The sequence below is a fragment of the Oryctolagus cuniculus genome, chromosome 3 (genome assembly GCF_051225735.1).
Source record: "Oryctolagus cuniculus isolate XC-2025 breed Fujian yellow rabbit chromosome 3, ASM5122573v1, whole genome shotgun sequence".
Classification (NCBI taxonomy): domain Eukaryota; kingdom Metazoa; phylum Chordata; class Mammalia; order Lagomorpha; family Leporidae; genus Oryctolagus; species Oryctolagus cuniculus.
The window spans coordinates 219,173-241,094 of NC_142869.1; the positions used below are offsets into that span (position 1 = coordinate 219,173).

General features: G+C 57.4%; 1 protein-coding gene across 3 annotated transcripts; it reads right to left on the reverse strand.

The window, feature by feature from the left end:
* Window positions 1-120: 120 nt before the first annotated feature.
* Window positions 121-21,411, reverse strand: D2HGDH (D-2-hydroxyglutarate dehydrogenase). Of its 3 annotated transcripts, none has more exons than XM_002723724.5 (10): window positions 21,306-21,411; window positions 20,310-20,643; window positions 17,029-17,086; window positions 16,163-16,302; window positions 15,451-15,644; window positions 14,031-14,199; window positions 13,547-13,690; window positions 11,795-11,937; window positions 7,851-8,016; window positions 121-670 (listed from the first exon to the last, which is right to left on the reverse strand). In XM_002723724.5, exons 2-10 carry the CDS (start codon window positions 20,632-20,634, stop codon window positions 411-413), a joined length of 1,599 nt encoding a protein of 532 aa, XP_002723770.1. In that variant the 5' UTR covers window positions 20,635-20,643; window positions 21,306-21,411; the 3' UTR covers window positions 121-410. The 3 variants fall into 3 exon arrangements, with proteins under 3 accessions (XP_002723770.1, XP_051685353.1, XP_089184895.1); XM_051829393.3 differs by having other exon boundaries at window positions 20,310-20,638; window positions 21,306-21,376; XM_089328769.1 differs by lacking the exon at window positions 20,310-20,643 and having other exon boundaries at window positions 21,306-21,383.
* Window positions 21,412-21,922: the final 511 nt, after the last annotated feature.

Sequence of the window (21,922 nt, forward strand, 5' to 3'; positions counted from 1 at the left end):
GGGTCAGGCCCTAGGTCACAGATGGCACCACATCCAGGCTTCGAGGAACTGTGCCACACAGCACCCCACACCTGGCCATCACAAGACAACTTTTCTAGTGACGGCAGCGAGAACACTGTGGTCAATTCACATTTTTACTGGAAATTCGTAAGAGCCAGAAAGAGAAAGCGCACGTTCATCCTCTCAGATTGCCCAGGGGCCACAGTGGACAGGGCAGCCAGCGAGGACGCCTGAGGCGGTGTGGCCAACATCCTGGTGGGCACACAGGGCAGACGGCTGCCCACCCACTTGGCCTGTCCAGAAGGCAGGACCGGGGTACCGGGGAAGCCTCTCGGGATGGCACAGCAGCCCTCGGAGAGAGCCAGGATCCTAGGCCCCTCCAACTCCTGGCAGCAGGGCAGGGGCTCCCATCAGGCCTGGGTGGGCAGCACCTTGTAGGGGTTCAGGATGCCCTTGGGGTCCAGCAGGGCCTTAAGCTGCCGCATCAGCTGCACAGCGGCGGGCGGCTTGCTGTAGCCGAGGACGTCCTTCTTCTTGAAGCCCAGGCCATGCTCGGCGCTCACGCTGCCCCTCTGCTCAGCCGTCCACGCGTACACGTAGGGCTCCAGGGAGCTCAGGAGCGAGGCACTGAAGGCCTCTGCCGTCACGTTGAGGTGCAGGTTGCCATCTCCTGAGGGGCAAGGACACACGCGTCAGGCTGGGTGGGACCCGAGACCCCCAGCAGGCCCCTCTTCTGGAAGGGGGCTGTGCCCCTCCCCATGGTCTGGGCAATCAGGCCCTGGGTGACAGGCGTGCCACCGGTGACTGTGACCCCCCATCACCACCAGACGCTTTGCTGCCCCTGCCTTCCCTCCCAAACCAACCTCCCCACTGCCCCTTTGAGCTCCCTCCAGCCACACGGCCACCTCCAAGGCGATTGGCCCACAGTTCTCACCTCCCAGTGCCTCTGTCCTGACCTGCAGCCTGAGATGTACCACACTGAAGACTCTCCAAAGCATCTCCACCCCGTGGACACCTCCAGGACCACCTGGCCAGCGCCCACCACGAAGAAACTCAGGCCCCCCAGCCACCTCCTCTCTGGCCCTGGCCCCCGAGCTGAGGCCCCAAGGCCCTGGCTCACACCCCACAAGCACCGCCTCTCTCAGGGACCCACGAGAGCCAGCTGGACTCCAGCCTGTGGAGAGTCAGGGCAGGGCCAGCCTGGCCAGGGGTGGGGAGAGGGTGAGGACGTGGCAGAGACGAAGTGGCCGCAGACAACTGCAGGCACAGGGGCCTGGGAGCCGCGTTCGGGGGGCAGATTTCCGCAGCTCCGCGGAGTCAGCAAGGCCACACAGCTGGGCAGAGCGAGGACCTCGCCCATCCCAAGCAAGAGCGCACAGCCCGAGGGGTTGCACAGATGGAGCTTGCAGGGAGGGCCCCCGAAGCCAGAGCAGGGACAGGGAGCAGACTCTAGGATGAGAAGCAGACACGAAGCCCTAGGCTCTCCCTGTCCATGTCCCGCCCCCACCCCATCTACCAGGAGGGACAAAGGCTGGTCACCAAAGGCAAACCCAGACCCCGGTCACAGCTGCGATGCCCAGCCCAGTCTGCCTTCGACTGTCAGGCTGTAGCCGCCCAGAGAGCGGGGTCTGAAGATGCACTTCTCCGAGTCACTGCCACCTTTGTGGGAGCCCCCAGCTCTCAGGCAGCCGCCCAAGAGGTGCGCCTGTCCTTGGCCTCCTGTTCTTTTGGGACTGGGGCTGTCCCAGCTAAGAGAACTACGTTTCCTCCCCATAAGAGCAAACCCAGGCCAGCGTGGTGCAGCAGCTAAAGCTGCTACCTGTGACACAAGCATCACATATGGGCGCTGGTTCAAGTCCCAGCTGCTTCATGTCCGACCCGGCTCCTCGCTAATGCACCTGGGAAGGCAGCAGAAGATGGCCCAAGTACCTCTGCCACTCTGTAACTCTGCCTTTCAACTAAATAAATAATTTATTTAAAAAACAAAAAGAGCAAACCTAAGGGGCAATGCTGCCTTCCCGAGGGCCTCTGATCCAGGCTAGGACACTGCAGGGATCCCTGTTCATCCCAGGGTGGAGGGGCTGTGGAAGGAGACGCATTCTGAGGACTATCCTGCCATCCATGGCCACCACGTGGCCCAAACAGGCTGCACCCAAGGACTTCCCCCTGCCTCCGTGGGTCCCAAGGACACTGGGCTGAGAGTGATAGGGTTAAAGAGGGCTGCAGGCCAGCCCCTGGACCAGCAAACCACTGCCAGCCGAGCCTCAAACAGTGCACACAGGCAAAAACACCAAAGCGCAAGCTGAGGCTGAAAGTTCCACACACGAGAAACAAGCCCAGGAAGGCTTTTGAAGGCAAAGGTGTTCTACATTTAAGGAAATGAGATTAAAAAATACAAAAGAGATAATACAATATTAAAAACTGGCCATGCAAACTTTTTTAATATCTAAATCAATATTCTTGAAAGATAACATCACTGACATGTAGAATCACTGAGCAGGCACAGAGCAAACAGACATTAGTGGACTGAGGGCAAATCAAACAAAATCTCCTAGCACCACAGAGTCAGCTGATGACAGCAGGCCAGAGGCCGGGAGCCCCAGCCACAGAGCAGAGGGAGCTGCAGGTGAAAGTGGACACCCTTCCCCAGGCCACCAGCGGGGGGCAGAGTGGAGGCTGGCACTGTTGAAATCGCTGGGGAAAAATGCTTGTGGCAGGGCTTGCATCATTGTACTGAGGCTTAAACCCGTATCCCACGTGAGTTAAACCCATATCCCACGTCAGTTAAACCCATATCCCACGTGAGCTAAACCCAGATCCCACGTGAGTTAAACCCGGATCCCATGTCAGTTAAACCATATCCCACATGAGCTAAACCCAGATCCCACGTGAGTTAAACCCGGATCCCATGTCAGTTAAACCCGGATCCCATGTCAGTTAAACCCGTATCCCACGTGAGTTAAACCCGGATCCCACGTGAGTTAAACCCGTATCCAGCGTGAGTTAAACCCGGATCCCATGTCAGTTAAACCCGGATCCCATGTCAGTTACACCTGGATCCCACGTGAGTTAAACCCGGATCCCACGTCAGTTAAACCCAGATCCCACGTGAGTTTAACCCGGATCCCATGTCAGTTAAACCTGGATTCCACGTGAGTTAAACCCGGATCCCACGTCAGTTAAACCCAGATCCCACGTGAGTTAAACCCGGATCCCATGTCAGTTAAACCTGGATCCCATGTCAGTTAAACCTGGATCCCACGTGAGTTAAACCCGGATCCCACATGAGTTAAACCCGGATCCCACGTGAGCTAAACCCGGATCCCACGTGAGCTAAACCCAGATCCCATGTCAGTTAAACCCGTATTCCAGGTCAGTTAAACCCGTATTCCAGGTCAAGTCCCAGCTGCTCCACTTGCAATGCGCCTGGGAAAGCAGCAGATGCTGGTGCAACTGCTTCGACCCCTGTCACCCACGTGGGACTCCCAGATGGAGTTTCAGGCTCCTGGCTTCAACCTGGCACAGCCCTGGATGTTGTGGCCATTTAGGGAGTGTCCCAGCAAATGGAAGATCTCTCTCCTGTCTCTCCCTCTCTCTGTAACTCTACCTTTCAAATAAATAATCAAATGCATCTTTAAAACAACAAGAGCTTTGTAAGAATAAGGACATTTTCAGACAGCAAAATCTGAGCATGGGGCCACCACCTTCCACACTAGGAAACCCCCAGGCTGGGGTTCAGGCAGCTGCTGTACGTCCAGCAGAAGATGGTGATGGTTGTAGGTGCCTGAACAACAGGCAGAGCTAAGGTACAGCCCACAGCAGGGACCAGCCCAGGGACAGACACGGTCACAGGCCTGTGGCCCTTGCTTTGTGTACTGGTCAGGCAGGGGTCACCAGAGAGGGAGAACCAACAGGATGGGCACGACACAGCTAGAGCTGCAGAGACAGGCAGAGAAAGACCAACCACTGGCTGTGACGCAGAGGCTCCCGGGACTGTGGCAGCCAGTTCAGACCTGGGGATAGCACAACAGGTGGGAGATGCTGCCGCTGGAGGCCAAGGGCAGAATCCTCTGAGCTGCCACAGCCTTCACTGATGGGGCGAGGCCCAACACATCAGGGACCATAAGCCTTGCTCAAAGTCAGCTGACTGCCAGCGAAAGTCACCCCTAAAAATACCCCACACTGGGGCTGGTGTTTTGGTGCTTGCAACACTGGATCCCTCACTGGGACATCAGTTCAAGTCCCAGCTCCTCTACTTCCAAGCCAGCTCCCTGCTAATGCACCTGGGAAGGCAGTGGAAGATGCCACCCACATGGGAGACCAGGATGGAGCGCCAGGCTCCTGCGTCAGCCTGGCCCAGCCCTGGCTGCTGTCATCTGAGGAATGAACCAAAAGACGCAAAATCAATCAACCAGTCTCTCTCTCTCTCTCTCTCGCTTGCTCTCCACATTACTTTCTCTGTCACTCTGCCTTTCAAACAAACAACTCTTTAAGAAGAATCGTCACAGCCACATCCAGATGAGCGTCTGACCAACGGGAACTCAGCTGAGTCACCTTCACAGTTCCCACACCTCCTGTGCCGGGAGCATGTTCTGAGACCAGCACCAAAGAACAGGACCACTCCCCGCTGGGTAAAGGGAGAGAAATTAGGTGAGAGATACATCGGACAGAAGGTCCTAGTTAGAGAAAGAGGAACGCATGAATTGGAAATAATGCAACCATCTGCAGAGCGAACCAGCAGATAGAGAATCATTCTCTTTGTCTCTCCCTCTCTCTCTGTAAATTTGCCTTTCAAATAAATAATTTTTTAAATAAAAAAGAATAAACCTAAAAATGTTAAAGAAAATAATGAAACAGAAATTAAACACACATACAACAGAAAGGACCAACAAAACCAAGCACTGGAAGACCTGCATTGTGGCGCAGTAGCCTCCGCTTGCAACATCGGCATCCTTGTGGGCACCAGTTCAAGACCCGGCTGCTCCATTTCCAATCCAGCTGCCTGCTAATGCTCCTCTGAAAGCAGCGGAAGATGGCCCAAGTGCTTGGGCCCCTGCACCCACGTGGGAGACCTGGAGGAAGCTCCTGGCTCCTGGCTTCCTTCCGCCCCACCCCTAGCCATTGCAGTCATTCAGGGAATGACCCAGCAGATGGAAGATCTCTCTCTCTCTCTGCCTCCTCCTCTCTCTGTAACTCTGTCTTTTAAGTAAGTAAATAAATCTTAAAAAAAAAAAAAAAAAAAAAAAAAAAAAAAAAAAGGGGGCCGGCGCTATGGCTTAGCAGGTAAAGCTGCCGCCTGCGGTGTTAGCATCCCATACGGGCACCAGTTTGAGTCCCGGCTGCTCCACTTTCAATCCAGCTCTCTGCTCTGGCCTGGGAAAACAGAGGAGGATAGCCCAAGTCCTTGGGCCCCTGTACCCACATGGGAGACCCGGAAGAAGCTCCTGATTCCTAGCTTCAGATCGGCGTAGCTCTGGCCGTTGCAGACAATTGGGAAGTAAACCGGTAGATGGAAGACTCTCCTCTCCCCTCTCCCCTCTCCCCTCTCCCCTCTCCCCTCTCCCCTCTCCCCTCTCCCCTCTCCCCTCTCCCCTCTCCCCTTCTCCCCTCTCCCCTCTCCCTCTCCCTCTCCTCTGTATAACTCTTTCAAATAAATAAAAAAAAATCTTTTAAAAAAAAGCACTGGTCTTTGAAAAGATTGTAAAATTGATAAACACCTGGAAAATGTGACCAAGAGTGAGAAAAAAAATCAAAGAAACAGGGGCCAGCGCTGTGGCACAGTGGGTTAACACCCTGGCCTAAAGCACCAACATCCCATATGGGCACCAGTTCGAGAACTGGCTGCTCCACTTACAATCCAGCTCTCTGCTATGACCTGGGAAAGCAGTAGAAGATGCGCAAGTCCTTGGGCCCCTACACCCACGTGGGAGACCCAGAAGAATCTCCTGGCACCTGGCTTCTGATCGGCACAGCTCCGGCCGTTGCGGCCAATTGGGGAGTGAACCATCAGATGGAAGACCTCTCTCTCTCTGCCTCTCCTCTCTCTGTGTAACTCTTGCTTTCAAATAAATAAATAAATCTTAAAAAGAAAAAGAACAAAGAAACAGAATCAGGAATTTAATTAAAAGGGGCCATCCCTACAAATGGGAGATGCAAAGAAAATGAAAAATTATAAGACACATTGTGTCGATAAATTAAAAGTTGTAGAACTGACAAACTTTAGGAAAAAAATGTACCAAAGCCAGTTCATAAGACAGGGAAAATTTAAATAGTCCTACAACTATTAAAAAAATTATACTGGGGGTGGGGGCTGGCACTGTGGCGCAGTGGGTTAACACCCTGGCCTGAAGCGCCAGCATTCCATATGGGCACCGGTTCAAGACCCAGCTGCTCCACTTCCAATCCAGCTCTCTGTTATGGCCTGGGAAAGCAGTAGAAGATGGCCCAAGCCCTTGGGCCCCTGCACCCACGTAGGAGACCCGGAAGAAGCTCCTGGCTCCTGGCTTCAGATCAGCGCAGCTCCGGCACTGTGGCCAACTGGGGAGTGAACCAGCAGATGGAAGATCTCTCTCTCTCTCTCTCTCTCTCCTCTCTCCTCTCTCCTCACTCTCTCTGTAATTCTTTCAAGTAAAATAAATCAATATTTTTAAAAAAAATTATACTGTGGGGCTGCCACTGTGGCATAGTGGGTTAAGCATCTACCTGCAGCACTGGCATCCCATATGGGTGCCAGTTTGAGTCCAGGCTGCTCCACTTCCGATCCAGCTCTCTGCTGTGGCCTGGGAAAGCAGTGGAAGATGGCCCAAGTCCTTGGGCCCCCGCACCCTCGTGGGAGACCTGGAAGAAGCTCTTGGCTCCTGGCTTCACATTGGCTCAGCTCCAGCTCATGTGGTCATTTGGGGAGTGAACCAGTGGATGGAAGATCTCTCTCTCTCCCCCTCTCTCTCTGCCTCTCTGTAACTCTACCTTTCAAATAGATCATTAAAAAAAAAAAAGAAGAAGTAACTTTTGGTGTCATCGGAGTTCTCAGTCTTCCGTTAGGACTTTTGCCTTCTCTGTGGGTTTAAGAATCCTCATCCTGCTCCGAGGGCACAGGGATGGCGTCCCAGTCACGCCCTCACACGAGTGTTCTTCCTGGCACAGGGTGAGTGACCTTTAACCATGTAACGCAGCTGCCCTGAGGCACAACACTCCAAAGTCACAAAAGCTGTGCTGCCACAGTGGGACTGGCTTCCAGCCCTCAGTCCTGCCCAAGCCACAGACCAGGCCACTGTCACTCCTCTCTCGGGGGTCTTGTTTCCAAGCCAATTCTTTCCTTCATTTTTATAATGAAGCTACCATCTGCCATCTGTCAATCTCCCAAAAGTGTCCTCCCAAGCCTTGGCAACATTGGCCACAGCACTCACTGTCCCTGAGCCTGGCTCTTTCTGTACTTGAGAGCCACGGCCACGTCACTTCGTGTCCCAAGCCTGGCTCTGTGCACACAACAGCCACGGCCACATCACTTCCTGTCTCAAGCTGGGCTCTGTGCACACGAGGGCCATGTCCTTGTCACTTCCTGTCCCAAGCCTGGCTCTGTGCACACACAGCCATGACCACGTCACTTCCTGTCCCAAGCCTGCTCTGAGCATGCACACAGGGGCCACGGCCATGTCACTTCCTGTCCCAAGCCTGGCTCTGGGCTTCGAGGGCCAGCACCCTCACCTCTGCATCCCCACGAAGCTCCCGGGACACCCACCAGCCGGGTGGCGTGCTCTGCTGTTCACGCCGCACCAGAACTACCCTGTGTGGGGCTCTTCTCCCAGCCCTGCTGTGGCCAGGGGCATCCTGTGGGCTCTGTGCTCACTCACCCAGGTGGCCGTAGCCCACCACATTCTTGGCGTTTGGACCAAGCCGGGCACGCACGTCAATCACAATGTCGTAGAGCCGCTCCACGGGCAGCGAGAGGTCGTACTTGTACACGTAGCCATCGCAGCTGAGCGCTTCTGTAATCCTCTCTCTCAGAGCCCAGAGTGTCTACAGTGAGGAGAGAATGAGACAGTCAGAACACGGCGCCCTGGACCCCGCCTCCCCGGTGGCCTCGCAGAACAGCCAGGGCCAGGGTGTGGAAGGCGCTGGTGGGGCATGGCTCTGCAGTTAGCCTGGTTCTTCTTGGCTCTGGCTCCTCACTGTAGAAATCTCTCAGGCCACAGGCCACTCTGCCCTCAACCTTTGTGTCAGCCCTCCAGAGACCCCATCAGCTGAGGAACCTCACAGTGAAATTCCTGCAAGATCCCAGAAAAGTCCCCTTTTTTTGTTCTTAACACACCCATAGTGCCACACTCACACCTAGGAAATGAACAGTGATTCTCCCACACAGGACCCAATGTCCCCAGCTCTCTCTTTAGCCTTTGCAGCAGGTTGGGTCAGTGGCCACTGAGGGCTCCTATCGCCATGGCACCACACAGAGCCACCCCTTCTACTCCTCCCAGTGGCCTCCACATCTGCTCACCCTCCAGCCCAACCTTCAGTCATTCTGGAAGGTTCCAGAACACACAGGGACACAGCCCTCAGGGCCTTTGCACACCGGCACCCAGTGTCCACGGAGCCCGCCTCCACCGCCAGCCTGCCTGTCCAAACGCCCCGTTAGGACATCCGCCAGGCCCTCCCTGCCACTGTGCTCCCAAGGCACACTCGGACTCCTGAGGTTTGATGAGCCTGCCAAGCACGGTCATTGCTGTCACCCACTGGCAGCCCACCTGGTCCCCAGGGTGCAGAGACACCCAGCATCTATTTGGTGACAGAATGAACTGGTGGAAGAAGGACAGGCAGTGTCAGCCCCACCAGGGTCACATCGCAGAGGTGACCCTGTGTGGGCCTGAGCCCCAACATAGCACACGCATGAGGTCCACACACTCCAGGGCGGGATAGGTGGGTCTCTGAGCACAGTGCACACATGAAGTCCACATACTCCAGGGCGGGGTAGGTGGGCATGAGCCCCAACACAGCACATGCATGAGGTCTACACACTCCAGGGTGGGGTAGGTGGGTCTCTGAACATAGCACACACGTGAAGTCCACACACTCCAGGGTGGGGTAGGTGGGTCTCTGAACATAGCACACACGTGAAGTCCGCAGACTCAGGCACAGTCCATCTTCTACCCCAAGCGTCCACAGAAAAGCCCACCCACAACCAACCTCACGAGGGCACAGGACTTCTCTCAGCAGAGCCCCCCCCCCCCGCCAGGTAGCAACTGTCTCCACATAGCCGTGCACATGGATCAAATGCAGGGAGCGCCACACATGACCAACGCTGGGTTTCACCCTCTTGCAGAAGAGAACCAAGTACTCAGCACTCAGGCACGTAGCTCACAGGTCCCAGCACTCACGGCCTCCAGGGCCTCCTTGGGGAGCTCCCAGGGCTGGGGCTCAGAGATGATGCCAGCCAGAGCAGCAGGCCCTCAAACACAGCCGCGAGGGAAGCGGGGAGCAGACGCTGCCCGGCTGTCTCCTGTGCTGCGAGCCAGCTCTGGGTGTTAACTTTGGACCAGGACCACGGAGGTGGCCTCCAGGGAATGGCACACTGCGCAGAGGAGCACAGCTTCCCACAGGGCCACCACACCACTGCCCCCCTCCCCACTCAGCAGGCACCGCGTCTGCTCAAGGAGGTCCTCACCAGCCTGGCAGGCCGGCTCGCCACGTGCCAAGAGAACAGACGAAGCCCTAAGCCTTTGCTCTCGTGGCCACAGGGGTCTGGCACTGTTGGTGACTGCAACAGAGCTGACCGAAAGGAGAGCCAGAGCACACAAGGGCCTCTCAGTTGGTGGACAGTGACACTTACACCCCGTCCCCTGTGGCATTTCCCATGCCAGCTCCAGGGAGACACCAGGACACAGCCTGGACTCAGCCAACACCCTGGCCTTGGGGAGCAGTCACCGTCACCCATAGCAGCGAGGTCCCAGCAACAGAGGATGGTGGGAGAAGCTGAGACAGGAAGCCGCTGCTCACACGATGGCTGAGGCAGGCAAATGCCCCTCAGCAGGGCAGGCGTGCAGAAAAAGCCCTAGCACAAGGCAATGTTTGTGACTGCTACCAACACAAAAGTGAGTTCCAAAGAAAAAGATTCAATAACAAAGAAGGAAAACAGTCAGTGAACCAGAAGCCGAGGCACCAAGCCAGACAAAGCCTTCAGCTACACACACACACACACACACACACACACGCACGCACACACACACACTCCCCTGCTGCCTCCTACCCCCTAGTGGCCACTGTACACACTGCAGACAGAATAAGACAGGAATCCCCGAGAGTAGAGGCTGCCCACTACCCACACCAAAAAGGTGACCGGTAGCTGCCCACTGCCCATGCTCCAGGGAAGGCAACCGATGGCTGTCCATTTTGGCCTCCTGTGAAGGTCAGTGCCTTCTCAGCTAGAAACTTCTCCCCCAGAGACTGGCACTGTGATGTAGATGGTAAAGCCACCACCTGGATGCTGGCATCCCATATGGGCACTAGTTCGGGTCCTGGCTGCTCTACTTCCAATTCAGCTCTCTGCTATGGCCTGTGAAAGCATTTGAAGATGGCCCAAGTACTTGGACCCCTGCACTCATGTGGGAGACCCCAGATGAAGCTCCAGGGTCCTGGCATTGGCCTAGCCCAGCTCTGGCCATTGTGGTTATATGGGGAATGAACCAGCAGATGGAAGATCTCTCTCTGTCTTCCTCTCTCTCTCTCTCTCTGTAACTCTGCCTTTTTTTAATTATCTACGTTTTCACCACTCTTTTTATTTTTTTATATGACAGAGTTAGACAGTGAGTGAGTGAGAGAGAGAGAGAGACAAAGGTCTTCCTTCTGTTGGTTCACCCCACAAATGGCCACTACGGCCGGTGCTGTGCTGATCTGAAGCCAGGAGCCAGGTGCTTCCTCCTGGTCTCCCACATGGGTGCAGGCACCCAAGCACTTGGGCCATCCTCCACTGCCTTCCTGGGCCACAGCAGAGAGCTGGACTGGAAGAGGAGCAACCAGGACTAGAACCCAGTGCCCACATGGGATGCCAGCGCCGCAGGCAGAGGATTAACCAACTGAGCCACGGCGCCGGCCCCTACTCTGCCTTTCAAATAAATAAATCTAAAAAATAAATTCCAGGCTGGCATTGTGGCGCAGCAGGTTAAGCTGCCTCCTGCAGTGCCAGCTTCCCACAGGGGTGCTGGGTCAAGTCCCAGCTGCTCCACTTCCAATCTAGTTCCCTGAAAAAGCAGCAGAAAAATGGCCCACGTGCTTAGGCCCCTGCACCCACGTGGGAGACCCAGATGAAGATCCAGGCTCCTGGCTTCGGATCTGCCCAGCTCTAGCCATTGTGGCCGTCTGGGAAGTAAAGCAGCACATGGAAGGTTGCTCTCTCTCTGCCTCTGCTTCTCCCTCTTTGTAACTCTGACTTTGAAACAAACACATAAATCTTTAAGAAACATTCCCCCCAAGGCTCACATGGCTCCTGACCACCGACCCACACCCTTGCAGTCCTCTGCCTCCCCCTCCTCCACACAGGTCTGCGGGAGCTGTGCTGACCTGGGCTGCGCTGCAGGCTCAGTGCCAGCCATGCAGATCCGCTCCCTACAGCTGGGGATTGGGGATGTGGAAGGTAAGAGCTTTTAGATACTGAAGGAAATTATCTCAACGCTGAGAGCACGTCTTCCTTCCCAAGGAGCTGGGTCCTCTCAGCCCACGTAGCCGACGCACACACCGTTCACATTTGCCAACACCCAGGTGAGGCCGAAGAACGAGAAGAAAGAAGGGGCCATGCAGCCCAGAGCACCTGGGCCTTCCTCTGGTCAGTGGCCATGGTTCCGTCAGTCACCAGGCCGGAGCCCAGCACGTGTTCCAGGAAGTGGCCCAGCTTCTCGGCATCGTGTCCTGCACCGGAGCCGGCGGTCTCGACCAAGACGTAGAATGGACTGTCTGGGAGGAGTGGGAAAGGTGGACGAGCAGTGGTTAGGCGGCCAGGGGTGGAAGCAGAGCTGCCAACAGAGGTCCAGGTGCCCACAGGGTAGGTGCCTCTCTGAGGGTTCCAGAGTAAGTCTTCTGGGGCTGGGGCTGCGACACAGTGGGGGACGCCACACCCCATGGCACAGTGCCAGTCAGTCCCAGCTCCTCTGCTTCCAATCTAGCTCCCTGCTAATGTGCCTGGGAGGCAGGCTGGGCCCCTGCCACCCACGTGGGAGACTCAGATGGACTCCTGCATTCAGCCTAGCCCAGCCCTGGATGCTGTGGCCATTAGGAGAATAAACGAAGATATCTCTCCTCTTTCTGTGTCTCTCCCTCTCTGTCACTCTGCCTTTGAAATAAATAAGTAAATCTTTAAAAAAATAGTAAGTCTTCAATTGCAAGAGAAATCACATTTCCAAGAAAACACTCAACAGTCTTGAGGGTGACTCCAAAAAGCCCCTCCCTCCACCCTCACTTTCACTGCTGGTGCCCAGGACAGGTGTGGCCAGCAGCTGGGCCTCTGGGGCTTCTCTCCCAGCAGACCCCAGGGCCATGGCAGAGGCCGCCAGACAAGGGTATAGGCTGCGATGGCCCCAAACACTGGCTATGAAAAGTCATGCTCTCTATCACAAGGGTCTATTTTTTGAATTTGAAAAAAATGGAAATATGCACTACCCATTGAGGAAAATTTTAAACTTGCATTTCTTAAAGCTACTGTGAATTTTTTACATTTACTTCAGTCAATAAATGAGAATTTATAGAGTGGCACTGTCCTGTCTCTGAACATTACATTAAGGTTTCTTTTAGAAAAATCTAACAAGTGCATCCTAAAAGAGAGAACACAAGGGGCCGGCGCTGTGGCACCCTGGCCTGAAGCACCAGCATCCCATATGGGTGCCGGTTCAAGTCCCGGCTGCTCCACTTCCAATCCAGCTCTCTGCTGTGGCCTGGGAAAGCAGCAGAAGATGGCTCAAGTCCTTGGGCCCCTGCACCCACGTGGGAGACCCAGAAGCTCCTGGCTCCTGGCTTCGGATCAGCACAGCTCCAGCCACTGCAGCCAACTGGGGAGTGCACCATCAGATGGAAGACCTCTCTCTCACCCCCTCTCTCTGCCTGCCTATCTCTCTGTATAACTCTGACTTTCAAATAAATAAATAAATCTTTAAAAAAAAAAAAGAAAGAAAGAAAGAGAAAACACAAGTGTTTTCCAGACTGGCGGTTTTCCGTGCAGATGTGGAGACACTCCCCTGGGTCACACAGAACAGGTTTTCAGAATATTATTGGCTCTTTCTCCCATTACAGAAGTAAAACATGATAATAAAAAGATTTGGAACGCAAGGGAGACTCTCCCATAATATTTCAGCCCAGTTCCTTTCTCTCTCTGCCACGCCAGGGGACTTGAGTAACCACAAGGTTGCCATAGGGGCAGCTTTACCAGGGCCAGCAGCCTCCCTGTGTGGCACCAGGGTCCTCCATCCTCCCAGGGACCCTCCCACTGCCCAGGAACTGCCCCCCAGAACCTCTGAGAGGGTCCATGTGTCTGACATACACACGAAGGAGCAGGGGCTGCAGGGGTTCCTACCTCGTACCGGGCTGGCCAGGCCAAGGTGCTGCCCAACCAGCTTCATGCACTGAGCATCCATGAACTCGAAGGCAGACAGGATCTCGCCCAGCATCCCCCTGCAGGTGCTGAGGGTCTGCAAGACCTCAGCAAAGCCTGGGCAGCCTGCAAAGGGCCAGTGTGTCAGATGATGCCCAGGAAAGGACAATGGGACCCAGAGCCCTGCCCACAGCCCCAGACTCCCCTGCAAAGAAAATGCAGACCTAATGTGGGCGGGTGAACTCAGCAGCCATGGGGAGCAGTGACAGTGACCAATGGCCGTCCACCCCCCAGGAAAGTGACCAATGGTTGCCCACTGCCAGGGCCCCAAGGGAGGCAATCGATGTGTCTCAGCCAGCGTTTCCACCCCTCCTCCACATCAACAGCGAAAAGGCCCAGAGAAGCAGGCCCCAGCCTCGCTGTCAGAGCAGCTACACCCCCACACCGACAAGCTGGAGGAACCTACCCAGGAATGCCACATTCACAGCCTTGGGCTTGGGTGGACACAAGATGGACACAGTGGTGATGACCCCCAGCGTGCCTTCTGACCCAATGAAGAGCTGCTTCAGGTCGTAGCCCGTGTTGTCCTTCCTCAGGGTGGTCAGGCAGTCCAGGACAGTGCCGTCCACCAGCACCTGGCAGGGGAGTCACTGGCTCTGTGCATGGGCAGGCTGCCCCAGAGGAGACCAGCTGTGTCCACTCTCACCTCTCAGGGCTCCCGAAGGAAGGGCCCACCACAAGCCCCCACCCCTACGTTGGTTCAGGATGGAGTAGGCCCAGGAGTGGAGCCAGCCTGAAGTTGCCCAAAAAGGCTAAAGAAAGAACTTCAAGACCCCTCTCCCTGACACCCCCACACACATCCACCCAACCAGGACCTGGCCAGCTGCTCCAGAAAAGCCAGCAGAAGTAGGGAGCACACCTGAGTGTGGGGGAGGGTTGCAGGGGCATACCTGGGAGGGCTCATAGAAGACACCTTGGGGGGAGGCAGGGGTACACGGGGCGGGAGGGGAAGACATCAGAGAACCTCAGTGCCCCAGGATCCCCCCCCTCTGGCCCCACGCACAGAGGGCCCTGCTCCCGCGCTGCAAGCTGTCTGCATCCTGCAGCTGGGCTTACTGACGGAGCAGTTAACAACAGATCAGCAGCGGCTCGGAAACAGCACTGGTGCAACCTGGCTTCTATCTCCTCTGTCCACTTGAGCAAACGAGACAGGGGCTCTGCCCTTTAGAAACCGTGAGACGTTAGGACTGACACTGTGGCATAGCAGGTTAGGCTGCCACCTGCAACACAGGAATCTCATATGGGCGCCAGTTCAAGCCCAGCTGCTCCACTCTTGATCCAACTCCTTGTTAATGCTCCTGGGAAAGCAGCAAAGGATGCCCCAAGCCTTAGGGCCCCTCCACCCACGTGGGAGACCTGGATGAGGCTCCTGGCTCCTGGCTTCAGCCTGGCCCTGCCCTGGGCATTGTGGCCATCCAGCAGATGGAAGATCTCTTTTTCTGTCTCTCCCTCTCTCTCTGTAATCTTCCTTTCAAATAAATAAATAAATCTTTTAAAAAAAGAAAGGAAATCAATCAAATCAAATAAACAAGAAACTGAGAGGTGGCACTGAGGGCTGGTGAGGGGTCAGGGAGCTGGCAATGGTGCGATTCTGCAGAGTAGGCCCTGGGTGTTTCCAGTGGACCTGGCTCAGGCAGTGTCACTGTGTGCCAAAGTGTCCCCTTGTCCTGGGAAGCCAGAGCAGGCCGCCTGAGTACAGCGGTGTGCCCAACCCACACGTCCCGAGGGGCTCTCCCACCAGGTGGCCTCAGGCACCGAGATCACCCCGGGACTGAAGCCAGGACCCTCCGGTGCAGGCTCTGCTCACAACTAGCGCCTCTGCTCACCACTTCCAGGCCCAGCACGGTCCCACGCAGCGAGCCGTAACGCAGAAACCGCAGGCCGCCTGCGTTGGTTGCCACATTCCCCCCGATGTGGCAGCTGCCCTTGGCTCCCAAGTCCAGTGGCATGATGAAGTCTCGAGCCTCCACGTACTGGCTCAGCTCCTCCAGGACGCAGCCCGCCTGGCACACCAGGATCCCTGCGGGAGCAGCCACGGCCACCAGGGCCCATCTGAGCAAGAACCTGCCCTGCCTGCAAACCACCCAGAAGAAACGTCGTGCCACACAGCCACGGCCAAGGGAAAGAGGTGTTCTCTGTCACCCTGCCCCAGGGCAAAACACCAGGCCTGAAGTTACTGCTACAGCTATGCTGAGGGAGAAGAAAAACTGGTGAGGCAGAAATAAAGAACACACGAGTGCATGCACACACAGAACAGAGAAGACCGCTATGAAGCGGCAGCTCTCAACTGGGCGGTTCTGCCCCCAACCCCAGGCACTGTCTCAATGTCTGGACACTCCGGCCTCGGGTGGGTGGTAGCCAGGGGCCCCAACCACAGCAGTGGGGAGCCTGCCCCGAGGCAGAGGCCGGGTCACATACAGGACCTCGTGCACCTCCAGGAGGGGCACCAGGGCCATGAAGAGTCAGCAGGCCGTGGTGGCGCTGCCCCCAGCCCCTCCTCTCCATCGCTCCCAGCACGTCTGGGGCATGCGGACTCACCAGACACGCCGTGGAAACTGATGATCTGGTTCATGAGGGCAGTGGACAGGATGACCTCATCAAAGACGGGGACACTGCCCCCCACCATGCCCGTGTTGCCCCCCTGTGGGTTCACAGCCAGGTTCCTCTCGTGGCAGTGCCTAGACGTATGCAGAAGGCGTCAGGCCCTCGCCTGCACTCCCACACCACTACCCTCAGGGGACTCCCACAGGGTTGTGCTGTCCCCCAAAACCTAATTTCCTTTATTGGTCTTCCCGCCACCCGCCCAGCTGCCCCTGTCCACACCTCGACAAGGGGTGCTGAGGGAGGCCAGATGCCTGGCTCAGAACTGCACAAGGTCAGGACAGGGGTTGGTGCAGCAGCCAAGACGCCTCTTGGAACACGTACATCCCATCTCAAAGTGCCTGGTCCTACGCCCAGCTCCACCCTGACTCTAGCTCCTGCTTGCATGCCCTGGGAGGCAGCTCGAGTCCCTGCCACCCATGTGGGAGACGCGGGTGGAGTTCCAGGCTCCTGGTTTCGCATGGTTCAGCTCTGACTGTCGTGGGCGTTCAGGGAGTGAGCCTGAGGATGGAAACGCTCTGTCTCTGTTGCTTTCCCTACTTTCAACTAAACAGAAATAAATAATTTCTAAATAAAATAAAGTTGTGCACAAGGAGACAGAACCTGACACCTTCCCCAAGTCAGGAATGAGGCCCCAACTCTGAGGGAAGGACCCACAAACCCCACTGCCCCCACTGCTCCTCAGGCGTTGGTCCCCAGCCCTCGGTCCCCAGCCCTCAGTGCTGTCACGACAGGCTTTGAGGGGACAGCACCTACAGAGGACACAGACACGGCAGTAGGGCAGGTCCCATGACTCCCGTTACCTGAGGATGCGGGACACCTCCTCTGTCGTCCGCGGCCTCAGCAGCACCTTGCTGCTGCCTGACAGGAAAAGTCCTCGTTAGCAACAGGCCCACAAACACCCAAGTGCAAGAGTGAGACGTCAAAACCAGGTCCCTGGGGCCGACCCTGTGGCACAGTGGGTTAACACCCTGGCCTGAAGCGCCAGCATCCCATATGGGCGCCGGTTCTAGTCCTGGCTGCTCCTCTTCTGATCCAGCTCTCTTCTATGGTCTGGGAAAGCAGTGCAAGATGGCCCAAGTGCTTGGGCCCCTGCACCCACGTGGGAGACCCGGAGGAGGCTCCTGGCTCCTGGCTTCAGGTCGGTGCAGCTCCAGCCACTGCAGCCAATTGGGGAGTGAACCACTGGATGGACCAGGTCCCCAGGGAGTGAACCATCGGATGGACCAGGTCCCCAGGGCTGGTGTTGTGGCGTAGGGGGTAAAGCCACACCTTTGACTCCAGCATCCTACATGGGCACTGGTTCCAATCCCGGCTGTTCCACTTCCAAGCCAGCTCCCTGTTGATGCGCCCGGGAAAGCAGCAGATGGCCCAAGTGCTTGGGTTCCTGAATACATGTGGGAGACCCAGAAGAAGCTCTTGGCTCCAGGCTTTGGTCTGACCCAGCCCTAGCTGTTGTGGCCATCTGGGGGAGTGAACCAGCCAGTGAAAGATCTCTGTCTCTCCCTCTCTTTCTCTGTAACTATGCCTTTCAAATAAATACAAATCTTTTATTTATTTTTTTATTTTATTTATTTATTTTTTTGACAGGCAGAGTGGATAGTGAGAGAGAGAGACAGAGAGAAAGGTCTTCCTTTGCCGTTGGTTCACCCCCCAATGGCTGCTGAGGCCGGCGCGCTGCAGCCAGCGCACCGTGCTGATCCGAAGCCAGGAGCCAGGTGCTCCTCCTGGTCTCCCATGGGGTGCAGGGCCCAAGCACTTGGGCCATCCTCCACTGCCTTCCCAGGCCACAGCAGAGAGCTGGCCTGGAAGAGGAGCAACCAGGAAAGAATCTGGCACCCCGACTGGGACTAGAACCCGGTGTGCCGGCGCCGCAAGGCACAAATCTTAAAAAAAAGAAAAAAAAAAGGCCTCAAATAAATACAAATCTTAAAAAAAAAAAAAAAAAAAAAAAAGGCCGGCGCCACAGCTCAATAGGCGAATCCTCCACCTTGCGGCGCTGGCACACCAGGTTCTAGTCCCAGTCAGGGCGCCGGATTCTGTTCCGGTTGCCCCTCTTCCAGGCCAGCTCTCTGCTGTGGCCAGGGAGTGCAGTGGAGGATGGCCCAAGTGCTTGGGCCCTGCACCCCATGGGAGACCAGGAGAAGTACCTGGCTCCTGGCTTCGGATCAGCACAGTGTGCCGGCCACAGCACGCCGGCCACGGCGGCCATTGGAGGGTGAACCAACGGCAAAGGAAGACCTTTCTCTCTGTCTCTCTCTCTCACTGTCCACTCTGCCTGTAAAAAAAAAAAAAAAAAAGTGCCCTGGCCAGCAGGACACAGCATTTGGTAGTTGGTGCCTGGGCCCTGGGGGCAGCTGTGCACTGACCAACTGGCACTGGAGATGCCCCGTCTTCCCACTCAGTAGTGGTGGGGTTGACTAGGATGCCAGTGAGCCCATGTCTGCCAAGCTTCTCGATGCAGTTACTATGTCTCCCTCTGAGACTAGCTAAGTCTCCCACCCCACATAAAGGTGCATTTCAACTAAATCCGACAGGGGCCTCAACCTTCAACTCTTGAGCAGACACTAGGCTGAGCCCTCACCAGGCTCAGGGTGGCAGCAAGGGCAGGAGGCCCCGTCACACAGGCACACGTAGAGCACACAGCTCTCCTGCAAAGATACTGCCCACAGACGGGAGCCTCAGGGAGGAGTCTGGGGAATGGCCAGTCCCTGCCTAGGCAGGTCAGAGGTTCAGTGGGACCTAATCATAGCTCCCTCCCAACTCCTGGAAACCCAGGGAGAGGCCTCTTGCCCACCAGACAGCAGCCACATAGCCTCTGGGCCGGCTGGGAGCACAGAGCCCACGCCCTCCTCCACCATCCTCAGCTCAGCATCCCTGACTGGACCCATCTTCACCTTGAAGGGGTGGGCACTAAGTTGTGTCTGCCTAGAGCCACCCAGGCAGCAACACTGAGCAAGGACTGGGGCCTACCTGAGCCTGGGCGGACATCTATTGCCCTGGCCTCCAAGAACAAGCACATAACCCATGGGCTCCATGCCCAGCAATGGGCTCCCACGAGGCCAGCATCACCCCAGGCCCTGGCTTAGTGTGCAGGGTGGGGTAGGCACCCCTGCACAGTGAGAACAGCCCGGTGACTCCCAGGGGCCCTGGTCCCAACATCCAAGCCTAGAGCCCAGTTCAGCTTGCTCGGGACTTTGTGCCACTTTTACAAGCACTGTGTTTCAGATTGTGTGTCTGGAGCCACAGTTTCCAAAGACCTTGCAGACTGTGGTGCACCCTGCTCCCCACAGTAGCTGAGCCAGCTCAACCGCCGGGCCTGCGCCATTTTGTAGTAAACTGTTAGCGACTGCTCCTCTTCTCTCTCTCACTACCACAGCAAGAACACCAAGCTGACTTTTTAAACTGTGCAGCAGCTGGGTTATAATATCTCCCAATCACTTCAGAGAGGACGTGGGGCACTGTCATCCCTAAGAGGGATTGTGGGACCTGAGAGCTGAGAAATACCTGGTGTGTGCAGACTCGTGTGCCAGTGGGGAGACTGTGGGAGAGAGGGGACGGTGGCAGCCACTCCCAACCTTGCATCCTACCCTAGTGAGCTATAGGGGCCCCCAAGAGGTACAACCACCTCCTGAGCCCCAGAACTGAGAATGTGTCCATTTTGGAAAAGGGTTATACGGTTGCAAGTTAAGGCTCTGGAGAGGAGGTCATCCTGGATCAGGACCGGAGCCCTTGTGAGAGAGATGGAGAAGGGGAGGCATGTGGAAATGGAGAGAGGAGTGACTGACCTCAAGCCCAGGAATGCCTGTGCCCAGCTAAGGCTGGAAGGGTCAGGAAGGCCCCTCCCTGATTTCAGGCTTTTGGCCTCCAGGACTGAGAGAATAAACTGCTGCTTGAAACCCGTGCTCAAGGCCACCAGCTAACAGGAGCGAAGCTGTCGCACGCCCCCTCGCTGGAGCGGATGTCACACCTGCAGGTCCCATGCTCAGAACACTGCCACCCGGCCCCAGCGCATCTGCAGGCGCGCTCACGGGACTCCAGGCCCTCTCCCACCCACTACTCCGGTCCCAGCAGACCCCTTCACCTCGGACCATCCTCAGCCAGTCCACGTTGAAAGCCTGCAGCTCGTCTGGGTCTGTGACCACCCTGCCTGGGACGATGCGTTCAAAGGCGGCCAGGTCCTGCTCAGACACCGCCGAGAACGGCAGCCGCTGCACGGCGTAGCGCTGGGGGGTCAGCGTCACCTCAGGGGCGCCCGAGGCGGAGCAGCAGCCCCTGCCCGCCTCGTGAGGGCTGCGGGGACGCGGGCTCCGCTCCCGGGGGGTCCCGCGCACGCGGGCTGCCAGCCAGCATGGTGGAGAGGCCCGGAGGAGCCGCGCGGGCCAGCGGGACGCCAGGCAGGGCACCATCCTCCTGTCCTAGGAGAGGGAGGAAGCGGATGCGAGTCTGGAAAGGCGCAGGCCGGGGAGGCGCCAGGCACAGCACCCACGGCCCTCGGCCAAGGTCCAGGGCGCTCGCGGAGCACTGCGGGTTCCAGCTCAGCGCTCACGCCGCCTCCTTCGGAGCGAAGCGGGGGGCTGAGGCCCGCACGTGCTGCGTCGCCCCACCGCGGCGCTTTGTTGTACCACAGGCGGGGACACCCGCCCGCGCCCACCGGGGGTCTCGGGAGAAGGTGAAATGCGGGGGCCGCGGCGGCACCAGCCTCCAGTCAGACCGGGAGGAGCAGCCCGAGGGCTCGGCCGGACGCTCGCTCAGAGCCCGGGGGCTCGGCTGGACGCCCCACCTCCAGGGTTGTGCACAGGGCAAGTGCCAGCCACGACTACATCCCAGCCCCGCAGGTCACACAGCAGGGCTCAGACTGGTCCCGGTGTGGCCGCCGCAGGGCAGCGGGGCTCACGTCCCTTCCCCCAGGCTCGTCCTCGAGGGGCCCTCGGGCGCGCGCAAGGCCCGCACGACCGCGTGACGAGCCGCGGGCAGCATTGCCAAGGCTCGCTGCCCCCATGACCGCGCCCCGCGCTCTCCGCCCCAGCCCCCACAGCCCAGGCCGCAGCCCAGCGCCCCGAAGGCCGCGCGCACGCACCACGTCCGCGTCCCCGAAACGGCCCCCGCGCCGCCAAGCCCGTTATCTGCGCCTGCGCCCTGGTACCCTGCCCCCGCCCACTCGGGCTCGGCCACGCCCTCCGGGCTGGGCCCCGCCCCAGGCCCCCGTCTCCCAGGAAGTTGCGCTAGCGCTGCCCCGCGGGGTCCTAGCGCACCCTGCTTCCGCACCCTCCCGGAGACCCAGCTCCGCTGTGGTCCACCCCGACTGGACGTGGAGGATATATGTCCACTTCGTGTCCTACTGCAGAGACGCACAGGGCCTCTGGCTTCCCCAGGGCTCCGTGGCCGCGTGTAGGCCGTTCGCACTGCTGGAGGCGGCAGCTTACGCTCTGCTCAAATCCGCTGTTTATCTACACCCAGTTCCCTCCAGCATGGCTGTCCTTGGCGGCAGTTAAGTGGGGCTGACCCCTAAGCACGGGCCCCTCATCCCACAGGGCTGAGCAACCCCAGAGCCCCCCCCCTCCCCAGCACGTGAGCACGGCCCTGCACGGGCAGACATCAACTTTGCTCACCTGCCTGGGGTGTTCTGGGCTGGACAGCTGGCACTGGGACCCTGACACCCATGCAAGTCCTGGAGAGCAGCCCTCACTCCAGGGG

Excerpts from the sequence above, each read along its gene's own strand:
- D2HGDH (XM_002723724.5), bottom strand. The coding sequence starts at position 20,634 with ATGGTGCCCTGCCTGGCGTCCCGCTGGCCCGCGCGGCTCCTCCGGGCC. Across the intron at positions 15,645-16,162 it reads CAGTTTCCACGGCGTGTCTG|GGATCCTGGTGTGCCAGGCG; the intron begins GTGAGTCCGCAT and ends CTGCTCCCGCAG. Across the intron at positions 13,691-14,030 it reads TGTGAATGTGGCATTCCTGG|GCTGCCCAGGCTTTGCTGAG; the intron begins GTAGGTTCCTCC and ends GGCCCTTTGCAG.